At 41.0% G+C, this 26,104-nt stretch overlaps 1 protein-coding gene across 7 annotated transcripts in view; it reads left to right on the plus strand.

Moving 5' to 3' along the window:
* ELMO1 (engulfment and cell motility 1) overlaps positions 1-26,104 on the plus strand; it is a 514,971-nt gene that overhangs the window by 278,735 nt on the left and 210,132 nt on the right. For all 7 annotated transcript variants that reach the window (XM_032401761.1, XM_032401766.1, XM_032401767.1 and 4 more), the window contains one exon: positions 4,662-4,770. In XM_032401761.1, the coding sequence (XP_032257652.1) occupies positions 4,662-4,770 (109 nt within the window). The remainder of the gene's footprint in view (positions 1-4,661; positions 4,771-26,104) is intronic.

Below are 26,104 nucleotides of genomic sequence, written 5' to 3' on the forward strand. Positions count from 1 at the left end.
ACCACTATACTTGATCTGATTCTGAGAGTCAAAGCAGCATGTGAAGGAAAACTTCCTGGGTGAGGGGCAGTGGAGGAGACCCTCAAGGCTCTCACCCCAGGGCCAGCTGTGGGGAAGACAGAATGGATTGGGTTCACCCTGGAAGAGGAGAGCTCAACAGAATGTGGAGGAACATGTGTCGGGACAACCAGCTGAAGAAGTCAGCAATGTGATGCTGAGGCTGAGACCAAGGGGGCCCCAGAAACCAGAGAAGCGGCGAGTGCTGGAGTGCGGCTGGCCTTGTATTCAGCACTTCAACGCCCAAGCCAAGTAGGTTTGTGATCTGAACCAGTGGAGAAGAAGAAATGCAGAGCACTCAGAGGGCTACTCAGAATTTAGGGAGGGGAAAGCCTGTGGGCTACTCCATGCAGCATTGGGTCACTCACCTTGAACAACTGCTACTGATCTTCATGGGATAAATGAGATAAGAGAGAACCTATGCTTTTGTTTAGGAGGAGCTGGGATTTATAGACCCACTTCAATGAGATAGAAGAAATTGATCAAAGTTCGTTAATGTCTTTAGTCATGAAATCCATTGAATTTTATGACAATATGTACGGGAAGGCCGTCTTCACAGGAAGAGATTTGGAAATTGAAGACTTAACAATGAAATTCCATGACTGACCTAGGCTAGCTCTGTGATCTAAGCAAGCCTACTCTTCCTCTTGTGCCAACATTTTTAAAGAGAATAATAGTAATGCCTGCCTTATCAATCATTTGGACTTGTTGGGGATCAGTTGATAGAAGTTATGTAAATATAGCCTGCAAACCAGAAAGTATTTAAAACACATTTTGTACTTAATATGGCACCAGTATCCAGTGTTTTATTTTATAAGACATGCAGACGGTTACAACTTCTTTTGGGTATGGCGTATTCTAAAATGAGGGATAATAGCAGGTTTTTGTGCTTCATCCACCATGGCTTCTGTTCCAGTATGTTTGCTCTTAAAACTAAAGAGTGAGGAAAAAAATGAAGATGGAAAATATGCCTTGATATTTTCAAATGGAACTTTTCAAATTGTCTCCGGTGAACATGGTTAATACCAGAATGTTGAAATTGAATATAGATAGATTAGTGTGTTAATTTTAAAGCAAAAACCTACCATTTAGTTTAAGAATTCTCTCTCACTCTAGTAATACCTTGTTAGTAACGTTCATAATCATAGTCTTTTCTGCAGGAATGTGGACCTTAAAATCCACACAAGTAACTTTAAAGACTTGTGTCCGCCTTGTCTAAAGACACCACTCAAGAAGGAGGGTTTGTTTTTCTTTAGGTAGGTAAATATGATAAGATGGATGGTACATTAAAGAGTAAAGAGAAGGGCTTCTCAGAGCTGATTTACATATTGATTACTTAAATGACTCCTTAATTTAGTGCCTGCTAATAAACAATGCCTTGGAAATGTTTCCGGAACATTTATTGGCTGCAGTAATTCTATCTACGGTGTATGCAGATCACATCCTCATTAAATATTGATGGACTCATGAAATGTTAATAGAATGTTAATGTGAAATGCAGGGGAATGTCCTCAGTGGGAGCTGGGAGCTGGCTGAAAACTACCTGTCTTCTGTCTTTTCTTTATGTTCTGTCTTCCTCTTGCTCCGTTGTTTCTATTCATTTCTCCCGTCATCAGGAGATTTGGATTTGCTCCTTGATATATGTATAGCTGTTTCAGGTACAACATTTTTAAAAGAGAACGAGTCCCTGATTGGTGGGAATTTAGTTGTTCTCCCCTCCTGCTTTCCTGAACTGGAATTCCTGGTTAGAACTAGGAAGAATTCCTCTAAAAGGAAAAGGGTGATTCAGGCTCAACCTAATGAGTCTTCGTGCTCAGGCAGCTTGCCCAGAAGAGACTGTGAAGAGGGAATGAGCCTTTCTAAGACTCTAGCACTGGTCCTTCCTTGCTCAGCTGGGGAAGGGATTTAGTTGGAGTTTACGTTCAGCTTTCTCAGAGAAAAAAACAATCAACTCATAACATGTGTTCCCTAAAGAGACCGCAAGGAAGAATTTTTATCATAAATCCCAAGGACAATAAAGGTTATGTTCCTGATGATATGTTAGACATAATTATTTATGTGAGCGTATGTTCCAAACGGTTGAAAAGCCTCACAAAACAGGATGGTTCATGGACTTCCTGGACCATCATGAGGGGTGTGAGGTGGTAATGGGGAAGGCTGTGCAAATTGCTCGTGGCAGAAGTGGAAGAGGAGATTGAATGTGCAAGCTATGTGATTGTGCCTCGGTGTTAATGCAATCTGGCAGAAATAGCCCCAAACCTTTGATTTGTTATTGGGGTACTCTTGATGCATATACTAATATATGTATATACATGTGTGTTACGGTGTTTGTGCGGAAAATAATTGGAGCACATTTTTATTAGAATCCTCCTCCTCCGGTTTTCAACAGTGCACCTGATATTCAGCTCCCTCCCTTCACTTTGCTGTTTGGAACCCTGGCCATATCAATAAGATAGCACTCTAATTTAGTTTTCCTTCTTCCCCCTTTCTTCTCTCATTCCAAGTATTCTTTCTTTTCTCTCACTTTTCTAAAAGCCTTCCCCTCCTTGTCTTCTTCATTCCTTGTCTGCCTCTCCTTACCTTTCTATGACCACATGCCCCAGGCATGCCTGGTCTGAGCCGCCCTCGTCTCTGCCACGGATGCTGCCCAGGCCCCCCTTTCTTTCTTCCTCCCTACTCTCTATTCTCTGTACTCATAGATCTTTTCAAAACAAATCAGGCTGTGTCACTCATGTCACTTGCCTGCCTAAACCTCAGGGTTAGCATCTCAAGGTCTTAGAGTGACACCCCACCCAGCCCTGGGACAGGGGCCCTGGCTCACCTCTGTGCTCCGCCCCCTCGGGCTCTTGGAACCCAAAGTGCTGCCTTGCACCACCCCGGACCCCTTCGCACTATAGACCAGGCAGTGTGCTGGCCTGTCCCAGACACATCCTACTCAGCTCAGGGGCACTGTCCTTGATCCCTACACCTGAAACATTCTTCCTCCCGGACCTTGACATGGCATGCTCTTTCGCATCCTCGGTTCCCAAGAGTCACTTGGTTATCAAAACTCTCCTCCTCAGGCCTTCCCCATTGCTCTTTAGCACCTCAACCGGTTAAATTGGTTTTTTCATAGCACTTGTGATAAACTGTAATTACCTATTGTATCGTCTGTCTTCCTCAACTAGAATGAAGGCTCCATGAGGTTGGAGCCCTGGTCTATCTTGTTCTCTAGTTTGTGGGGCATCTTCCTGGTAGATAATGGGTACTCAGTTACTATTATTGATTGAATGAACAAAACACTACGTCCGCCGCTGCAGAGTTCCTAGTCTAGGGGGCAAAACAACATAAGTTGTTGCATAGCATTGGTGTAGACGCTATTGGGAGACCCGCACCTACTCCGGATGGTGTAGCCCGTGAGGAGGTGGCAGACAGCTATACCCGCAATGGCTCCAGAGAAGCAGAAGCTGATCTTTCCTTTTGTCAACATCTGAACTTGAAGTTTAGTAATTTTAAAACGAGTTTTATTGCTTTGTTTTACTTTTGTTTAATCCCTGTGTACAATGTCTCCCTTAATTGTAGTAGGGACATCTCAAACTAGCTTAAGGATAGAGGAGAATTTACTGGACCAGCCGAAAACAGTTTTTGGAGGAAGGGTTACGCAAATAAACACTAAGGACAGGGAAGCAGCGTTGCTCTGGGAGCACGTGGGGCCACCAGCCACTCCAGTGCAGCCAGGGCTCCCGCCGCCTCTCCCCTCCGCTTTCCTTTGCATTCGGGCTTGCTTTTCTTTAATGTTTTTGTTTCTGTTGCAGGCTCACATTCAGGTGGCTCCTGCCTCCTACCTCTTGGGTACTGTCAGCACAGTTGGGCCATTTTATTTTCCATTTCTGTAGGAAGAGTCTCAGGGACGACCTCTGGTTGGTTCCGTTTGTGTCACGTGTCCCTTAGGCATGCTCCAGTCAATTAATGTGGGGTGTGTTGGGGCACCTGGGCGGCTCAGTCAGTTAAGTGTCCGACTCTTGATTTCGGCTCAGGTCATGATCTCGGGGTCGTGAGATGGAGCCCCGCGCAGGGCTCCGAGCTGGGCGTGGAGTCTGCTTAAGATTCTCTCTCCCTCTGCCCCTCACCCCCCACTCAGTCTCTCTCAGGAAAAAAAATGTTTTAAACTAATGCCAGGGGTGAGATCTTGTAAGAACATGGAAACCTCTGTGGGAGATACGTGATAAAAATGTAGGAATTGAAGGCCCAGAAGAGCTGCTATCCCCAGGAAAGCGGAGATGTGACTTGGGGGCAGGGAGAAGAGAGCAGTCATCACTTCAGTAATAGGTCTTTATTGTCCCGTTTTGAAAAACTCCCCATCCATAGGGACTTCTGTGTAAGTGTAAACCAATGGGCAAAATATCCTCTTACAGGGTGGAAAGTTTTAAGAGGTTTGGAAAACATGAGAGTTTTAGGTGCTAGGTACTGAGAATATAAGTAGAGTACAATTTTGTTTTGGCCCCAAGGCTTAGTTTGGTAATCTGAAGTGGCTCTATGACTCTGTTACCATGGAGCCAACATTTTTGACAGGTACCACAAACTGGCTTCCCTTTCTGACCTGTCTGTTCCCTTTCTGCTTGCAGATCGTGCTTGAGAACAGTAGCCGGGAAGACAAGCATGAATGTCCCTTTGGCCGCAGTAGTATAGAGCTGACCAAGATGCTGTGTGAGATCCTGAAAGTGGGCGAGCTGCGTAAGTAACACCTGTTTCCTACATGGGCATGATGCCTGGCAGGCACCCCGTTTCCAGGGCTGTGCCTGGACCTACATGAAGAATTCCCCAGGGGCTGACAGCACGGGCATTCCCGTGGACTCAGCATTCTTGGGCTCAGGCTTCCAGTGTATGTATTTCTGCACGTCTGTTCTGGGAATAAACATTCTTAAAACCTCCAAGAATGGGAAAATTGGCAGGTATTATGACTGAGTTTCAAATATTATAAAAGTGAGAATATATTAAAACAGCCCTGCATTTAGTAATCTGTTAAGGAAAGAGATCTACGGCTTTCTTTTTTAAAATTCCAGTTTTTTAACCTACCTGTCGATCATTTTCTTTTCTTTCTTTTGAAACTATTTTTCTCTATAAAGAGAAATTGAATACCTTAATAAAATCCTCTGGCTCACTCGTTTAGAAGGCTTTCTCGAAGCAAGAACGAATTATAGAAGAAAATGGGTAGCTGATCATGACAAATGTGGTCAGAGATACGCTTATTGCTCTGTTTCTTACCTATATTACAAAATTTAGGAGAGGACACCCAGAAAAAAAAGAGGGTATGGTAATTTTCCTGCCTTTTGCTCATTGGTATAATTTCGGTTGAACCTGTTAGGATGCCTCTGATTTAACCTCGCATGCAGTCATTGTCAACACCGAGCCTCCTTAAAGTGGCTGACTTCCCTTCCCTCCAATATCTCTAGAGCCGACGCACATACACATCTTCCCTTGTAGGCTTCATAACTTGGGCTCCAGAGAAAGACTGTTTATACCAGAGAGATGTTGGGTGTGTGGTAATGTGGTGAAAGCATAAATATTCAGTTACCTGCTTGAGAGCTTAAAATAATGGTCTGAAATGATTCATGGAAAGGAATCCAATGATTACATTGGAAAGGGGGTTATGCTTTATTTACATCATAAGAACTGAGTCCAGGCGCTGCTCTGGTAAACAAGGAAATGGAGAAAACATAGTAAGGAAACACTAAGAATTTGAGTCTCTTCGACCAAGCACAGCAAACTGTACTCCTCCTCCAGTCTGGGTGGATGGGGGAAAGAAGCTGAAGCTGACATGGAACTGCCACCAAAGTTCATTGCTTAGGAGCTCCAAATTAGGGCATTTTTGTGTGGGACGAGTAGCAGCCTGACCTGAGAGATTCTGTGTCATTCCGCTCGGGTTCATGGATCACTGAGGTGAATGTTTCCCTTTACTTGGATCCTTGACCGGAGCTCCCCCTCCTCCTCTGCATCAGACTAACTTGTTGAGATCTACATCTGCTGCTGCCAAGCTTACTGTTCATTCAGTTGAAGAATTAAAGTCCCGAATCAAGCAGATCCTACCAAATTCCTCAGTCCGATAACTGGGACTATTTCATGTTTATGTCAGTTTCATGGGGGCAGCTGCTGGAAGTCACTTGCTAAGAAGCCTTACAAAGAACATCTTGTAAGCTGGACAGCAGTCATGCCCTAGCTGGCTGGGGCTTGTCGTGGCTTTGTTTTTGCCCCGCTTTGCTCCCCCCTTCCCTGTGGCCTGCTTTGGGCTATCAGTTCTCACCTTGATGGCAGCAGAAGGTGGATTCTTTTGGGCTTCATTACCATACCCAGCCCCTGCTCTTTTCCTTTGCCCAGCCAACATGTATCTATCGTGCTACGAGTTAACACAGAACAGAGATACAGAGGAGCAGAGAGGGGGAGGCTGGGACTAAAGGGGAGCTGGGTTCTGTCTCTGCCACGTAGGACCTTCGTGTCCTTGGATAATGTCCTCACCGACTTCACCGTGCTCCTACGCCTCCACATTTCCCCCAGAAGTAGATTGGTAGTATTTGGGGTGGTGGTTTGAGTACTTGTGTTCATTTTGGCTTGGTCACAGGTAGGGACCCTGGGAACAGATCGTATTCAGCCTAGGGAGACTAACGTGGAAAAGAGGGCCAAGTTCTAGGCTGTGGTGGTAGGGGGGTGGGTACAGAATAGGGACTGACCTCTGGCAGGTGCCGAGCAGCCCTCTCAGACTGTTGAGGACCTGGTATGAAGCCAGGAACAGGACAGAACCCAATTCCTAAGAACTGAGATGAAGAGTGTGGATAAAGGCAAATACTTTGGGGATCTTGGGGGTACCCCAGCTGCTGTTCTTGCACTGTGTGTTATTCCATATCTCACCTTCTGCTGCAGAGAAGGTTCCAGCCTTCTGCTACAACTCATTTAGTACCTGGTCAGGCTCATCTCTGCAGCGAGGTTGAGCTTGGTCACCCAGGGCCTGGCACACTCAGGGCAAGCTCCCTTCATCCAAGATGACAAATGTATGTATTCATCTGTTTAATAAAAACCTACTGATTTTTGTGCACTTACAGTGCCCCAGGGACTATGATGGACACTGCAGATACAAAGGTGAATCAGATATGGTCCCTGTCCCCGAAAAGCTTGCCCTTGAGAAAGTGTAAGCATGATTTGGGACTGATATCTTCTACTATTAGTTATAAATGATTGCATATTTATTTTAAATGCCCACTATCTATTCTAAGGCATAATTTTTCCAATGTTCTTATAGTTTGAGTTTTCAGGTTGGCCTATTGCTTGCACTGCAAAGGTCATTCTGGACATTTTGCAAGGCTTACAGAGGACTCCACATTTCTGAAATCTACATGCCCAAATGAGTTGTTCTCCGCTCATAAAATATTAAAGGATTGCTACATTCTGATTGAGTGCTAGACATCAAATGATAAAACACCCTGTGGTAAGAGGTAAATTGCTTTTTAATGGATTGCCTTTTGCCCATTGCCATATTAAATAAGTTACTAATATGGAAAACAAATCTGAGTGCACCCTGATATTGAAGGAAATATCTGTTTTTCTTGCGGGGAAAATTAGTTTCACATACAAATCCATCTTCCTTTGGTTTGACTCGTCTGCTTTTCTCTGTTTCTAAGTTCATGGTTCTTCTCAGATTTGTGTCAATAATTGACGTAGAAGATCACGGTTGCACTAGATCTATAAGCAAGTGCGGAGATCAAAGAAATACCAATTAAAAATCTAACTGATTGAGAAAAAGGACATATGCAAAAGTAGAAAGATTCAATTTTCTACAAATGCTTTGTCTTTTGTTTTAACTTATGGTCTTTTGAGGAAACTCAATTCTGAAATACCGGTTATCTTTTGGTCTCCAAAGCAAGCGTATCAATATTCGATTAAATTACTGATACCAAATATTTATGTACAGTGTCTTTAAGACTACTTTTATTTTTTTTATTTTATTATGTTATGTTAGTCACCATACAAAAGACTACTTTTAAAAAAGCACTATTTTTCTGCTTCCCTATTATTAACATTGCAAGAGGCGAATGTTCATAGTGTGGTATAAAAAAACAGTATCTGATCATTTATATGCTTAGAGCACTTTATAAGGTTATTTAATTGAAGCCCCTTACATCCCCAGGAGTTAATCAAAATCAACAGCATCTATGTTTATTAATGAAGAGAAGACTTACACTTACTGGATAATGTCTGGGGTCACTGAGCTCAAATCAGTGTTCAGGAAGCCCAAAGAATAGTGTAGAAAGAGGCAGAAAAGTGGGATGGTTGCATTTTGGCACCCAGATGACCTGTCTTGGAGTCACTCATCAGCTACCTAATTGGACGCCTTGGGCATGTTTCCTGACTGTTCTGAGCTTCTGGTTCCTCATCTCTAAAATAAAGATAATTCCTGCTGCACACAGTTGTTGGGAGGATTCAATGAGATAATGGGTGCTGCTTTTGTTGCAAGATAGATGGTTTCTTTGCAAGTGGTAGAATCTCACTTTCCACAAGCAGACTGCAGGTTAGTGATGGAAGGAGAACGCTCTGACTTAAGTAACACTTGGAACCAGGATCTGGAACAACGGCTCTCGTCTCTTCACTCTTTACATTCTGACTAAAATTATTCCTCGTAACCTGCTTTGTCCATGAGGCACTTTTGAGAGCAAGGTGCTTATTTTCCCTTAGTTTCAATTTTAAAGATCACAGAGAAGAATCCTTATGGACCCACGTGTGGTCACAGATCCCATGGTGTGGGTAGTGTAACTGGCAGCCCCAGTTAGAAGAACAGGATTGAAGTGGAGTGAAGAGCAAGTCTTCAGAAGAGGAGGTGTATTTGAAAGTGTGTGCTGGGTCAGGGTGTGGGGAGGTGGGAGGTGGTGCACTGACAGAAGAAGGGAGGCCTATCACAGACAAATGCAAAGATACTTGCTATAGATGTGAAGTCCTTAGGCCGATTCCTAGCTCTTAACTAGGGCTAAAAAGTGGAGACTATTATTTGTGTTATTATAACACTGTCCCTAAAACCATAGTAAGTTGTTGAAGGATAAAAGGAAAACTTGATTTCTGACACAATAGGTTAATATGATATGTAGCACCTCAGCCAGTTATCTTCCAATATCAAGTAGAGCTAGGATATTTCTTTTTGTCTCCCATTCATTCATTCATTCATTCAGCATCTACAGGGCTCTTCTCTATGAGTCAGGATCTAATCCCTGATGGTGTAGACTTAGAACACACACTCCATCCTCAAGCAGCCTACATGCTGACTGGAGAGTCCTTCACATAAACAAATAATTAGAAAACACATTGTCATTTGGAGCATTACATTTAAGTTACATTAGTTTCCCTAAAAGGCAGTGATTGGTTCTTTCTGCTCATGGGAAGTTGGACAGACTAAGGAAGGGTGTGACACAGAAAAGGAGACACTCAATAGATGAAAAGAATAACCAGATAAGCACAGGTATGTGTATGGTGGGCAGCAGCTGTTAAAAATTCCAGGCAGTGAGATGTAAGTGAAAAGACTTGGAGGTCCAGAGAATTCTAGTTCTATGTGGCTAAAGCAGATGGCTTGAGGGAGCAAGCAAATGCAGGAGATGCTGACAGAAAAAGCAAGAATTAAATCATAAAGATTTGCCACGTGGAGGAGCTTGGACTTTACAAGCAATGGGAATCGATAGAAGGATTTTTAATAATAAGAAATGCCCTAGTCCTGGGCACAAAATTCTAGACTTAGATTACGTCTTCTGGCTAGGACAAGAACTTGTGAGTGTGATAATATACGGGGCCAGGACCAGGGACAAGCTTACCTCACTCTAGCCCCAGCCCAGCCAGGATAGCAGTTAGGAGGCGTTCAGCTGCAAGTAATAGAAATCCCAACACAAAATGGCCTATGTACGAAGAACCTTGATTGAATATCATAACTGCAGCATTGAGTAAGTCCTAGAGATGGTAAATTTAACTGTTCCGGAATGTCATCAAGGACCCAAGTCCTTTCTATCTTTTGGTCCTGCCATCCTTGATGTATAAAATTTGTCCTTAGGCAGGGAGCAATATGGCGGCCATTATCACATGGTCCAGAGGAACAAGAAGCTGTATCGTCTAGCGAGTCTCTTTTAGATGTCTGGAAATGCTTCCGAAAGTCGTCCAGCAAACTTTCTCTAATGTCTCATTGGCAAACACCGTGGCCCATGCCTATGGCTAGCTGAGTCTTTGTAAGGGGAACAGGACCATATTAGCTGTTCCTTAGACTGGGCATGAAATCAGCCTTCCTTTTTTTTAAAGATGTTATTTATTTATTTGAGAGAGTGAGTGATCGAGAGAGAGAGCACGAGTTGGAGGAGGAGCGGAGGGAGAGGGAGAAGAAGACTCCGCCTGAGCAGGGAGCCCGATGGAGGGCTCCATCCCAGGACCCCGAGATCATGACCAGAGCTGAAGGCAGACACTTCACCAACTGAGCCACCCAGGCGCCCCGAAACCAGCCTTCCTTGAGTATATGACCACAGGATGTTAAGTAGCTAAAGAAAATTGAGGTTCTGTTCAGATAGGGAAAATATCTACTTGCAGCCCTTAATTCTGTCCCTTTATTTGAGAAACTCTCCTCTGCATTTCCCTTACTGCTGCAGAAAACTAAACAAACTGAAGTCAGATTACAGCCCTCTGTCATTTTGCCTTTACTGGGAATTGGGGACTGCATTAGTATTTTTTTTAATGTAGCAGTATCAAAGGTTGCAGAAAAATGGTAATTGAGGTTTGATTATAATGTATTTCATTTCTCATCACTAAGATGCTAGGGCTCCACTACCTTATTTTCCTTTTAGCAAATGTATATTTTTCACTTCCTCAATTATGCTTTTGTATATGGGTATTCTCAGGTGTATTTTGAAGGGCAGAATGGACATTTGTGATTAAAGTTTTCATATTTCCTGAAACAGTTTTGCCATCTTCACCTATTTGACCATATATAATTAGATTAAAATTTAATAACTACTTCTCTGTTTTGAAAAAACAAGAATGAAATCTACATCACACTTGAAAAAACAAGAATGAAATCTACATCACATGCTATGAAAATACTTAGCATTTCCTTACTTTGTCTTTCAGTGGCAATATTTATTATAACACACCAGTGGTGCTGAGTGAAGCACCTTGTATAATTCATCACCTAGACACCTCTGCTTTAGCAAGTAAAAATAACACAGATGAGCAATCTGAAGAACTCTTTGGAGTACAGCAGCAATTAGAATAGATACTTAATTCTGGGACATTGGTGTTTTTGTACTTTGAGAAGTACCATCCATCACTTTCATTCTTAGAACATTCTGGCTAAAGAAAACTCAAGAAAAGTAGTTTTTAACAATTTAGCCTCTTAAGGGCCTTCCCCCCTCCACCTTAATACTAGCTTATACCCATGCTCCATGGAACATTGAAGGCTCTCAGATCTTGACTCTGTCTTGAATCTTCATTTTTGACTTCTGCTTTCATATTATACTTCAACCTTAAGATTAACGTAAAAACAAACAAAAATACAGTGAATGAATGAATGAATGAATGAATGAATGAATAAAATGTTCGAGGCCTGAGCCTGTATTGAGAAAGTTAGATCCACTTTTGGCCCAAATTAAAAATGTCAAAGGAGAGAGTATAAAAGTCAATTGAGAGTGGTGTTTATGATAATTATAAAACTGTTATTAGGATTTGTAATAGTATCACGAGACAGGAGGACCTAATGTCAGATTCCTGCGTTCAGAATCAGAAGCACTTGGTAACTGGCACAGCTGATGTAAGTAAGGGCTTCTGTCAAGGTGGTTAACCATCTTGCTCCTTAGTCTCCCATTTGTAACCTGGGGATATCGTCATCACCACCACCACCACCACCATCATCATTCTCATTTCAGAGTTAGATGAAGAAATATAGGTTTAAGTGTTTTGTTAACTGTACAACGCCCTATTTGTGAAGGAAATAACAACTGAAACACGCACAGATTTAGAGACACCGAGGTGTATCTGTTCCCGTAGCAAAGTCAACTCTGTGCATTTAGTGACTGCCTTAAGAATTTGAAGTTCTGTGGTGATTGGTTGGTGTTTCAGAAGGCAGTACTTGTAGATCCTTCTAAAATCACAAGGTAATTCTTATCGCCATAGAAAGTGATTGCTGAGAGAAATTAAACTTGGCAATTTAAGACAATATCTCAAGCACATCTCAATTACAAATGGATGAAAATAATTCATATTTATCAGAGGCATTTTTAGCACTTGCTCCTTGTTACATCATTTCTAAGAAGATATGTAGCTGGGAGCGACCAGCATCCATTTTCTGTTGTCTCTGAGGTTCTAGATTGAGAGGTGAGCCTGGTAGGTTTGCCCAACATCATGATGAAGAGAGACAGACACAGACCTGTCGAAAGAACACAGATGCCCACTTGTCTTCCCTCCCACCATATAGAAATACTTTTCCACCAGCTTCATCTCAAACATCAGGTTTGGGTGACCATTCTGATTCCTCCTCTGAGTCCCTGCTGGGGAGGGTATCATGTCCTCCTCCAAACTCCTGTAGCACCTTACCTCTGCCTCTTTTATTATACTTCCTCCTGTTTCAGAATACTTTTTTTCCCTTTAATTCCTGATTCTGTTTCCCCTAAAAGTTGAGGTGGTTTATTGTAAAATATAGAGATAATTTAAAAATAAATAAATGGTGAAAACAAAGACAACAATTACAACTAAAATGGATTATGAAGGTTTGCAAAGTGCATGTTATAAAGGCCTTTGTATTTACTAGTGGTAGACTTTGAATTTGGCTCAAAGATTTGTTCCTGGGAAGCAAGAGGGGTTCAGTAATAGAAAACAGATGAGTGCACATCTCACATGAAAAGCTCGAAGTGTAAACTCAAATGCTAATTTTGGTTAAGGCTAAAATACTATTTGATAACACTTAATATTTGTTAACGATGATGGAATAGACACATTCTTAGCATTATTTTTTTAAAGTTACCTTAGAGCAGCCAACACTATATTTAAAATGGTGATAATGAAACAATTTTCCCATTAAAAGCTGAAACTAAAAGTAGGGTGCTGTTGAATGCTAATATTCACCAATATTATTTCTCCTTGATCTAGAAGACACAGACAAATAGAGGTATAGTTCACTGATAGAAACAAAGTATTTTAAATTATAGACAATAAAACTATCTAGAAATTCCTGAAGGAGTGAAGGCAAAGCTGTTAGAATTCATATAGTTCAGAAGAGTAGCTACATAGTGAGTAACAAAAAATTGGTAGCCATTCCATGTGTCAGCAGTAATTAGTTAATTATAAAATGGATAAAAAAGATTCTTTTTAGTGTTGTCCAAATGTAAACTGCTTCAGATGAATCCTAACGGAAAATATCTCAGACTTATATCTGAAGAAATCCATGACTTCACTAAAATATATAAGCTTTAAATAAATAAATAAGTGAATGTTTTATTCCTGGTGGGAAAACATTAATATCGGGATAAAGATGTGAGTGCCTCCAAATCAGTGTGCTGGCTCACATATCATTCCAAAGTACCAACAGAAACTAGGATGGAAAACTCCACAGAACGATTGTGGGGTTCATTTGGAAGAATAAGGAGGAGAAATTGGTGAGGAAGGACTGATAAGGAGAACAGTGAAAAGTGAATGGACAGAAAAATATCCTCCCTTTTTTAAAACATTTTTTTTTGCAAGAAAGTCCAAAGAACTCATTCATATACAACTTTCACCCAGGTTTACCTATCGTGTTAATACTTTCCATATTTGCTTTATCATTCTCTCTTTCTACACCCAAACACACGCATGCACACACAGACCCACATTCACACATATTATTAAAATATGAAAACTTTTTATGACAGGAAAAAATTGGATATAATTTGAAGAAAAATAAATAAATAAATAAATGAAATGATTTTAAATTGGATCCAGCTCTGGCCTGCTGTCTGTTGGAGCTGGACAGGTGCTGGGAGCCCTGCCCAGCAAGAGGCCTCCCAGGAGAGCTGTGGAGAGGAAGGTTCTGGGGGCTGCAGCATGAGGCGGCATCATGGAAGCAGTGTGGGGAGCCTGGCTTAGAATACTCACCACCGGAAGTCTGAGAGAGGCCACCACCTGACAGCGGCCCAGCACAGGTCGGGGGGGTGTGCTAATGAAATTTATGCCCACATTTCCTTCTGTTCTTCTATAGCACCATGGGTGTGGCTGACCTAAAACCCAGTGGCTATATGCATGAGGAACTATGGATTTTAGGACATGCAGCTTCTTATAGAAGTTAAAACATTATAAAACAAAAACAACATATGACCTCACTGATATGAGGAGTTCTTAATCTCAGGAAACAAACTGAGGGTTGCTGGAGTGGTGGGGGGTGGGAGGGATGGGGTGGCTGGGTGATGGACATTGGGGAGGGTATGTGCTATGGTGAGTGCTGTGAATTGTGTAAGACTGATGAATCACAGACCTGTACCCCTGAAACAAATAATACATTATATGTTAAAAAAAAAAAAAGAAGAAGAAGAAGATAGTAGGAAGGGAAAAATGAAGGGGGGGAATTCGGAGGGGGAGATGAACCATGAGAGACTATGGACTCTGAGAAACAAACTGAGGGTTCTAGAGGGGAGGGGGGTGGGGGGATGGGTTAGCCTGGTGATGGGTATTAAGGAGGGCACGGACTGCATGGAGCACTGGGTGTTATATGCAAACAATGAATCATGGAACACTACATCAAAAACTAATGATGTAATGTATGGTGACTAACATAACAATAAAAAACCCATAAAAGTAACAGGATCCCAGTAGATGAAAGAGGCCATTTGCATGAATGGTACCTTCATTTCTCATCTGTTAAATCATTCTAGTATTAAAGTGAGTAGTCTGACTCCAAAAAATGTAAAATGTAAAACCATCTTTCCCTAGTTCTATACCCTGGGCTTGGACCCACAGGCTCTTTTTCCAAAGCAATAATTTAATCAGCCTCCCCAGCATTTATTGTAGAATTGTGATGTGCTAGGCCATGAGCTTAAAGGTCCTAGTATGCTGTAACAGTAGAATATTAATTTGGAAAGACAGCATGAAATTAGAAAATATAAGCAGAATGCTGAAAGAGTCAAATCTGTGGTAAAGTAAAGTAGACCATGAAGAGAAAAGAATTAAAACAATAGCAATCAGGATGCCAAACTGCACTGAAATAGTGGTGAAATGCTATCCTGTAAGGTTTTTAAAATCAAAACATTTATGAGTAAAACAAAAACAAACACAAAACCCAGAAACATGTTCACAGCTTCAACTCACTTCCCACAGACATGCTTTCCCCACGAGGGAGTGCCCAGTGGTTGGGAGAGCAACAGAGGACAAAACGCTCTAGGATGCCTTTTACAACTTCTCATCCTTCACCTCAGGCCTTTGGATGGAGAGATTTTCCTGGTGGTTGCAGTAGACAAGGAGGTGGATGCCAGTGGGGTCTCCCAGCTCTGGGCACTTGAATTTCCATCAGAAACCGCTTGCCAATTTATGGGATGCTTGGGTGGTTCAGTTGGTTAAGTGTCCGACTCTTGATTTCAGCTCAGGTCATGATCTCAGGGTGGTGAGATCAAGCCCTGTGTTGGCACTGAGCACGGAGCCTGCTTGAAATTCTCTCTCTCCCTCTCCTTCTGCCCCTCGCCCCCACCTCGTGTGTACTCTCGCTCTCTCATAAAAAAATAAAAAAACAACTTGCTGATTTAAAGATAAGCAGAAAGAATTTATTTTTAAAAGTGAAAATGATCACTGCCATTTATTAGATGCTTTCTACATAGCAGGCGATTCCCTGAGGTTGATACTCTGTTAACCCTTTCAACGTCTCCATTTATAGATGAGGGGCCTGGGCCTCTCAGAGAGGTTAAGTAGACCGAGGTCCTACAGGCAATTAGGTACAGTTAGCTATTATGGGATTCTGTTGTGCTCTTTTTTTTTTTTTTTTAATTTTTTTATTGTTATGTTAATCCCCATACATTACATCATTAGTTTTAGATATAGTGTTCCATGATTCATTGTTTGTGCATAACACCCAGTGCTCCATGCAGAACGTGCCCTCCTCAATACCCATCACCAGGCTAACCCATCCTCCCACCCCCCTCCCCTCTAGAACCCTCAGTTTGTTTTTCAGAGTCCATCGTCTCTCATGGTTCTTCTCCCCCTCCGATTTCCCCCCCTTCATTCTTCCCCTCCTGCTACATTCTTCTTCTTCTTTTTTTCTTTCTTAACATATATTGCATTATTTGTTTCAGAGGTACAGATTCTGTTGTGCTCTTTACTCTTCACTCTTGCACAATGCTATAAACCACTGCTTTCATTTTTTAAAATGTCTTGTCTTCCTCAGAGACTGTAAGCTCCTTGAGCAGGAGACTTAGAGTGAATTTATCTTCCATCCTGCCCTGTAGTCCAGTGCTTTATGTATAGTGTGCACTTAGTAAGTATTTATTGCATGAATAGAGTAGCTTTCTATTTGCTTTAGGGTCAGTTCCAAAAATATGTTTCAGACATCACTAAATTTTTTATGAACTTTCTATGTTACCCTGAAACCTCTCAAACAGCATTCTTTTTTTTTTTTTTTCCTAATAAAGTGAGAATGAGTTCTACAAAAGGGTGCCTTCTCAGTCCTCCCCCTTCTCTTCCTCCTCAGGATAATTTAGTAAGAAGGCCTACTGAGTCCAAATTTGAATCAGAAAATATCAACACTACAGTATGTTCCCCAAAGAGGAAAAAATGATCTATTTTCAATCTTGTGTTTCAGAACACACAGCTGTGTGACTTCCTAATTTATTGTATTCCCAACTGCCTCCAGACAGCTCTCGGCTTGCTTCTTCTTTCCTACCCACCCCCTGAATACGGGAGATGGGGTGGACTTTAACCAGTCCAGAATGAGGATGCTGAGAAGCCAGTGAACTGCTCCTCCACAGACGCCTGTTGCCCAAGCAGGTGCGCCCAGCAGCTAGAACCTGAAGGGAGCCGGGTTTCCTAGGATGGTTGCTGCGGGCTAGGAAGTCAGCTGTCAGCTCCTTGTAGGTCAGTCCCAGCTGCCCGTGTGCTGCTCTGGAGGATGGTCATTCCCTTGTCTCTAGGGAGCAGGACACAGCTTTGGATCCCAGCAATCAAGCCCAATGTGGCTTCCCTTAATTTGGCTTTCCCAGGGTTTGGCCACGAGAACAGATCACAGCTGTGGCCTGAGCATCTTTAGAAGTGTGAATCATTTTTTTTTTTTTTCTGAAGAAGCTATTTTGAGCTTTATAATTGCATATTTCGTGTTGTTTTTTCATAGAGTAAGGAGAATGACTTGCATTTTTTTTAATAGATATCTGCTGGTTTCTTTGCTCTTCTGTCTTGTATAACCGAGGCCAGTGATTTCTGAACAGGGCTGTGCATCAGATTCATTTGGGGGAGCTTCTGGGAAATATAAATTCCTGCCATGGAATCCAGAAATCAGTATATTTAATAAACTCGCCAATTCATTCCTAGGCAGCTGGCTCTCCTCTCCTAAGTTTAGGAATCTCCGTTGAATTTTCTCCATGGTAATTTGGATTGTGGTTAAATGGATATCTTGATGGGGTGGTAAAAGCTCTAGACTGGGCATTAGAGGTTGCAGATTCTAGATCTGGCTCCATTCTGACCAGCTCTAGATAAGCCTCTTCTCCTGTGTGGTCCCTTAGTCTCCTCTGGTATAAAACCGTTACTGCCCAGGTGGCCACCAGCTCCAAAGCTGCTGTGTTAATAAGCAAAGTCCTTTTTATGTACCCAGTATAGTGACTCTAACCACTAAATAAGTTGACTAAAACTTTGCCACCATCAGTTCTTGAGTGATGTGTATATAACCTAGGTTGGTATTGGATTCTGCGCCAGAGAGTTAAAGAAATGCCCAAAGACCTTGTTAGGAGGGGCTCTTGGTGGTGAGACAGCCTGGGAGCCTGGACTGAGAGGACTTGTCTTCTGCTCTACAGATATGACTGCTCTCACCTTCTGAGTGTAAAATTTAGTCTAATGTGCTTTTCCCACTCTGAATTTTTTCCTCCTTTGAAATATCAACTTTATTGCCAGCAAAGAGTTCTTTGAGAAGAATTAAACCTTAATTTTGCCAGAACAGATAAAGGAAATGACAAAAAAAAAAAAAAAAAAAAAACATTCCTCTGGCTTTATTCTTCCCTGCCTAGCTGATTTCACACTGTCTTTTCCCACCTTGATTCTCTCGGCTGGGTCTGGTGGCCTCTCCATCATGTGGCGGGGCTGTTGGCTGAAGCAGCTGCCTCTCCCATCTTTACTTGGAAACAGGAGAGTTTAAATAATCCTGAAACTTGGAAGAAGAAACAAGCCTAAATCCAAATGCTGTTTAACATTTCTGCAAGTCATACCTATTCCCACCCTGAGAAACACAGCTCTAATGGTTCCCTGGCTTTCATTGGCTGTGTAAGATTTTGAGGAATTGCTTTGTACTGGGGCCCAGACAAAGCCGACCAAAGAGCACACACTTTATGTCCCCTCTCTACCTGCCCAAGTCAGAACTAATCCTGCCTCTTTTCTGTGTCGTTAATGTTAACAGAGGGAAACCTCAAATTCAAAGCCTCGTGGGTTGACTGTTCTGATCAGTTACCACATTTTTGTTTTGGGTTAGGCTTTTACCTTAATGTATATACTTTAACAGTTTTTCCTATTCAATTCTATTCTAAAAATGAGCTAATACCATCCTTGGCCCTTTGTCACCTGATTCTTTTCACTTCATGTGTTACCTCTTTCTTTCCAGTAAATTTATTCATTTGCAGTTTATCCAACTTTCAATTGTTTAATAGTATTTCATTTCATATGCATATTGCCTTATTGTGGATATAGATATAAGTAGTACCCCATTTTTTCAAAGTGTGGGTCTTTTATCAGTAGGTAGTTACATTGTTTACCAATTTTTGTTTTTATAAAGAGCACCTGGATGAACATTTGCCCAGTAAATGTGCTTAGTTAACACCTTAGTACTAGGGCTGTAGCAGTGAAATAAAACAGGATGCCATCTCTTTCCTTAAGTTGTGTATATTTATTTTACTTGGAGAAAAAACAGACAATAAATAAAGAAGTATGCCGTATGGTGGAAAGTGCAATGCAGAAAAATCAGAACAGGGAGGATGCATGGCGTTGCCTCACTGAAAAGACTGTGTTTATCATAAACATATGAACCCAGTGAGGGAGTGGGCTAAGATAGTATCGGGACAAGAGTTTTCCCCAAAGAGGGAATAGCAGTATAAAGGCCCTGAGGGAGGATTGTCCAGCATTGGAAGCGAAGAGCAAGGAGGCCAGTGTGACAGGAGCAGAGAGAAGTAGGTGGGGAGTAGCAGGAGATAAGGTGGGGTTGGAGAGCGGAGACATTCTGCCACTGTAACAAATTTAGCTTTTACTCTGTGTGAAAAGCCGTGCGATGGATTGAGCGTACCTGTGACATTATATAACTTACAATTTGAAAGAATCATTTGGCTGATCTATGGACATTATACTATAATACCCTCCATGACAGTAAGCAAGTTGAGAGGTGACAGTGATTGGAACCAGGGTGTTGGCAGTAGAGATACTAAAAGGCAGTTGGATTCCAGATATATTTTAAAGGTAGAACCAAAAGGATTTCCTTGACAGAATGAATGTGGGTGGGAAATGAAAAGAAGAGTTGAGGATGGACAGCCAGAAGCATGGACTTGTCATTGAGATCAATGGAGAACATAAAAGACCAACAGTTTTGTTTTGGTTATGTTAACTTCGAGATGCATTTTAGACATGGAGTGGAGATGTTGATTTTGTAGTTGGATATATATATGACTAAAGTTCAGGGGATGATTCTGAGCCAGAGATTTAACTTTGGGCATCATCAGCATGGAGACAGTATTGATAGCTGAGATTGGTTGAGAACCTCCAAGAGGTTCCAGGGTTCAGCCATGAAATACCCCAAAAGTTGCTGGTTGCGGAGAAGAAGAGGAACTGGGAGAGGAATCATAGGGATGTAAGAAGCAAATCAAAAGAGAGTTCACGTAGAGGTGAAGGAGAGATTGCCTGTCGGAAATGCTCTAGATGGTGGAAGTACGTGAAGATTGAGAATTGATCATTGATTTTAGCAACGATCAATGGAGGTCGTCGGGGGTGACCTGAGCAAGAGCAATTTCACTGGGGTGGTGGGAAGAGATCCTGACTGGACGGGTTAACAGCAAGTGATGATACAGGGATTAGGACAGTGAACATGGAGGAGTGACACTCAGCATGGTCTGAGGCGGGTTGCCAGGGAGGTGGTGCAGAGTCAGCCTTCGGAAACCTTTGTAGTGTTTGACACGGCCACGGCATTCAAGCATGAACGTTTTTCTAGTGATTAAGTTTTATTGTATTTTTCAAGAGTGTTTGTTTCCAGTCAACAGATTCGAAGTGAAAAACGAACTGGTCCTTCCCCTCATAGTTTGAGAGGTAGAGGTATAGATGACTAATGAAGGGGGTTTTTCTTTAGAGCGAAGTAGAAAAATAAGGTGGAAGCTGGAGGGTAAGTTACACTCAAGTAAGATTGTTTTAAATGATGGTAGAAGTTATAGCTTGTTTATGTGCTCATAGGAATGATTCAGTAGAAAAGGAAAAAATGATGATGAAGGAGACCTGGCTACATCTTTGCTTGCATCTTTAATAATTTCCTTAGTGAAATACCTACCAATGGATCCTGAATCAAACAGTACATGCCCTTCATGTTTTTTGTAACCTAATGTGATATATATGCATTGTTGGGATATTTTTAAATGTGGCGAAGGAAAACTAATAAATCATCCATTATCCTACCACCAAGATAGGTTGGTATTTTTTTTCCCATAAAATGAGATTAAATTATATTGTTCTAAATAGTCTCTTCTTTCCATTTAATATATTGTGATTATCTTCCTACAGCAATAAATATATACTTATATCATTAATGATTTAATGCCTGTTTAATAATGTTTCATTGTGTGGATCAACCGTAACTATTTTGACCAGACTCTTACTACAGGATATTTAGGGATGTTTCCATTTTCAGTGGAACTAGCTCTGTGATGAACATCTTTGTAATTCCATCTGATTATTTCCTTCACATTAATTCTTAGACGTTAAAGTTCCATGTCAAGTGGTCTGAAATTTTAAAGCTTTTTATTCCTTTACAATTTACCCCTAGGAAGACCAAAGCATCTATATCCACTGAGCAGGCACATAGATTTCAGGACAAGGTTTAACACAGTTTTTTGAACTACTGAAAAACTTGGGGGTGGAGGGAGAAACCTGAGATGGTGAGATTTGGGGTGATGATCTATAGGGAGACATTCAGGCAGGTAGACACAGACCTAATAGACAGAGACATGACAAAGGTTTATAGAGTTAGATACTATCGATATTTATTTATACCACAGCTGCATTATGACTTTCATGAGACCTTGGTACTTTTGTCTTCGTGGACCCCTTCCTCTTTAAAACTGTATTAAAATTTATAGTTTTGACTACATTGTTATAAAGATGCATATCATCCAGGCTGGATTCATTATTATATATTCATTATTATCCTATTTAAGTTTCTCTTCTGATTTTAAAAACAATTAAGCTGAAAACATTTCATGGGCTTCTAAAGTATCACGCTCCCTCGGAACTCTGCGGGCCCGCCCCAATGTATAGGTCAGCCCTGATGATGCTTCTCTATGCTTTTAATATTCCTAATAATAAATAGTTATTACTTAGAACCAAAAAGAAAAAGAAAAAAATCACACTATATTTATAAATACTTATGGTCCCTAGTAGGTTTCTTTAGGTTTTTTTCTTTTTTTTTTCCACAAAGGGAGGAGATATTTTCCTCTTTTCCCTTATATTCCATCCCATCGAGGCACACCTCACACTACATGGAAATTATTTGTCTGTCTTTGTACATTTTCTCCCTCCAGCTCCATCTGCTTCATAATTAGTGTCAATTCCATCCAGATTCTTGTGTAAGGCTGTCCATCAATCAGCATGGATAAGAAGCTTGTAGAGGTTTCATGGGTGACAGCCAATGGTGCCATATAGAACTGGACATCAGACAGTTTTGTTATAACATTGAATCTGTTGTCTCTGGGGTTATAATTTGGACAGTTAGTAGTCAATAAAACCTCTCAGTCAGGACAAGCAATGTCATGTGGGATGACAGAAGGCAGTGGGATGAGTCTTAGCCACAAAGTCTGACACACAGGAAGAGCTCAGCAGATACTGTTTGTCACCATCATCCCGATGGAGGTGGCATTGGGAATCTGGCCCGCCAGGGTTTGCCCTCTGCTCTCTGGAGGCTGCCTGTTGGGTGGTGGTATCAGTCAGATGGAGGTCAGAAGCCAGCTGGTGAGTCCTCTGGGTGCTAGATTGTCACTGGCAGGATCAAGCTCTTTGTTCTCTTTGTGTGAGAGCGGGGCCCAAGTTTGTCTGCTGCTCTTGGCCTTGAGGAAAAATCAGAATCACAGCCCTTGACACTAACTGAGCTATTTTGGTTAGCTAGAGGGTTGGGTTTTCAGAAAACAAATGATGAGAAAACAAAGAAAAGACAAAGAAAAAACAGACAAAACCAAACTATATCTAATCCTCTGGCTGTTGACCCATTTTGCTTCTCTCTTAGACCGTTGGTCATCGTGGCTAGTTAGAGGGTAAGAAGAAGACCCTAGGACCTTTTTCTCTTTCTTTTTTTCTGGGATCTTTTTTGCTTAGTGCACCAGTTCCTGTGCCATGTGGTTGCCTGCATTTATGCTGAAGATAATAATATAATTTGTATTGTTTTTGAATATTCCTTGTGAGTCATGACCTTGAGTCACTTGATTTCTAACTTTGAATAGTTCATGAGATGTGGTTGTAGGTATTTTATCTCAAGAAATAAGAAAAAATATCTATCTGGAAGGAGGCAGTCAAATGGATTACTCTCTTGAAGTAATTGCAAATAGTGACTCATCAGGGTAATGAAATCACTTTAGTGAATTTTGAGTAGTGTTTTTAAAAAAATGGAATAAAATAATTTTTAGAGTGCTTCACAAGTAGCAAAGATAAGTGTTTCATTAGATCAGTTTTACATTCATCAGCATGCATACTGGGATGCAGCACAAAATGTATCTCGTGCTGTAGGTCACAGCTGAAAAAATTTAAAAGCCCCTATCTCCCGCCCTGTCATAAGGCAATTCACTCTGAAATTCCTTACTCAATAGAGCATTCTGTTTTTGCATTAATGTCTGCATCACACGTTTTTTGACTCAAACATGTTGTTCTGTCAGAGTTTATCTTAAGGGATGAGTTGCCTGCCACGCCGTGATCCAAGTGAGGTTGATTATCATCCGTAGACATCTCCTGCACGGTTCCGGCTCACATCTTTTCTCTTGGTACTACTGCTGGCTCTTACTGATATCCCTGAATTCTCAGGCTTGTTCCTCTTGGAAGGGCTTCTTTATAGATTAGAAAATGAGAATCGTGTGTGTTGACATTTCCTATGTATATGTAAGGGGGAGCCCCAAGACACACCTTTAAATGAAAGGACAGTGTCAGTCCTTTGTGCCAAAAATGACTGATGCCTTAAAACAACTTTTGTGTTTCTGATTTATTTCGGTGTTTCTCCAGTGTTGTGTCTGAAAGGGGATATTCTGTTTCAAATAATTCCAAATGGAAAGCCATCAACCGCCATTTATATAAAAGCCTGTATCTGAAACCCAAGCAGAAATGTCTGGTTCAATGATAAACACCCTTCATTCCTCCTGGGCCCCCTTCACTCACAATTGAGGGAACGTGAATGAGAATAAGTGGGGCGTGAGAAGGCAATTTCCAGGTCCTGACTAACAAGAAAATTGAATGGTCATTCTCTCCCGTGCAAAGTCAGGACTGTGGAAAACCCGCTATTGCTTGGGGCCTTTAAAACATCTGGCCTCTGTCTGCTCTTCTGGTCTCATACCCTAAACCAACTCCCACAGCCAGCTTGCATTTTGTTGAGATAGAGACCATTTGCAGCTCCCTAAGTAAGTCAACCCTCCTCCACTGTGCCGTGGCTCTTGGCACTCTCTCCTGCAGCTGCTTTTGGTCTAATATCCACCCAGCTTCTGTGCCCCAGGTTAGTGCCACATAACCTTTGGGGACCCTCTCTACTCATTTGAATTCCCTGTGCTTCTCTTGATCACCTACCATATTCTACGAACAGTACTCAAATATGACAGCAAAGAAGACCTGATTCTTGTCTTCATCCTTTCTCCCTGCAGAGACCCCAACTTACAGAATTATTAAGACAAATATCTACTGAGCATCTGTGGTGTCCCACATCTTGTTCTAGGCTCTGAGACTTTACTCATCTGTTGAAGAGAATCTAAAAGTCAGCTGTGGAATTATCTTTATGCTCCTCGTTAACTTATATTCTAGAAACAAAATAAAAGACTAATAAGGCTATTTCCCCCGCGGTAATCCTTCAGTTTCTATCGCTGTTTAGACAAGTGATATTTTATAGCATATATTTTATTTTGAAATTTATAACTTATAGAGAGGATCAGTATTTTCATTTTTTTAAATAAATGATCACACAATAATTGCCCTTGATTTTTTTCTACCATTTCTCTACCAAAACCAAAATCACATGAAACCAGCCTCATATCACATATATGTATATATATATTTAAGATTATAAAATTAATACATTAAAAATAATCTTTTTAAGAAACAGTGCACACCCATTGTTGAAATTTTACAAAATGGGAAAGACGTTTCAGGGAGAAAACTAAAGCCACTCACTGTTCTGCGCCCTGAGGTGACAGCTTTAGGCACAGTGGTATGTTTCCTTCTACCCTCTACTGTGTATTTGTACCCTCACGTTATCTGTGTTATATGTATGTTTGCATATACATGTATATAGAAAAACTGTGGGATCATAATGCCTCTATAGTTCAGAATCCTGTTTTTCTCTTCACTCACAATGATCATATCTATAACATCTTTCTGTATCTTCAAATATCCCTGAGGGACATATTCATTGATGACTCGATATCATTCCATTGTGTTGATATATCATAATTTATGAAATAGATGTTTATCTTTATATGTTGAAGTTTTTCCTAATTTTTACTATTATAAATACCTATAAATTATCCTTGTAGATAAATCTTGCATTCATCTTTAATCTTTTACTTAGAATAAATTTCTAGAAGTTAAATTGGTTGTCATGTCCATCCTTAAACGCTGGGTACCCGTTGCCAAACTGTTCTCTGAAAAGGTCATCTCAATATGTGTGTCTCCTCAACAGAATATGAGTATCTGTTTACCACACTAAGTACTGTCATAAAAAGAACAATAAAACCAAGAAACCAAGAAATCGTTAACCTGAGAGTTCAAAATGTTGCCTTATTCGTGGCTGTGTTATGAGAAATGTTAAACGGTTTTTGATGTATACACTGGCTATTTATATTTTGTGAACCAGAATGAGTGGTTCTCTTTTAATTACATGAGAATCACAATTGTCTTATGTTGATAAATAGGGAAAAAACAATGACACTATCAGGTGGCACATGTTTTTGATACAGGGGCTGGTAATATTGATTCTTTGAGATAATGAGACTGGGTGATTCTTATTTGGAAAATGTATAGGGTCATGATTTTACTTAGATAATTCAGGCTATTTTAAAAATATTAAAATAGAGGAGCTATACATTGGCTTGCATTCTGAAGTAATAACAGACCAAGTTGTGAGCAGCCAATCCCTATTTTCAGAGGGGATCCTTTTAGAAAAGCCCCCTTTTTAGGCATTTCATCTCTTTGGGGGGGCACTCTTCTCTTTATTGAGTTGCCAAAAGGTTATTGGGTAGTTGGTGTAGTATTTAATTTTGTTAAGGGCTTAGATTCTTCTTTATTTAATACTTTTATTAAAAGAGTGGCGCACGATACTGTAAAATATTTTATGTAGGAGATTTAAAATAAAGAGAATGCCTCTCTCCATCTTCAACTTGTTTCTTTTTGTGTCCTAGCTCTTGTCAGTGACTTTGATTTGATGGGC

Source organism: Phoca vitulina, unplaced genomic scaffold (genome assembly GCF_004348235.1).
Source record: "Phoca vitulina isolate PV1807 unplaced genomic scaffold, GSC_HSeal_1.0 scaffold4, whole genome shotgun sequence".
Classification (NCBI taxonomy): Eukaryota; Metazoa; Chordata; class Mammalia; order Carnivora; family Phocidae; genus Phoca; species Phoca vitulina.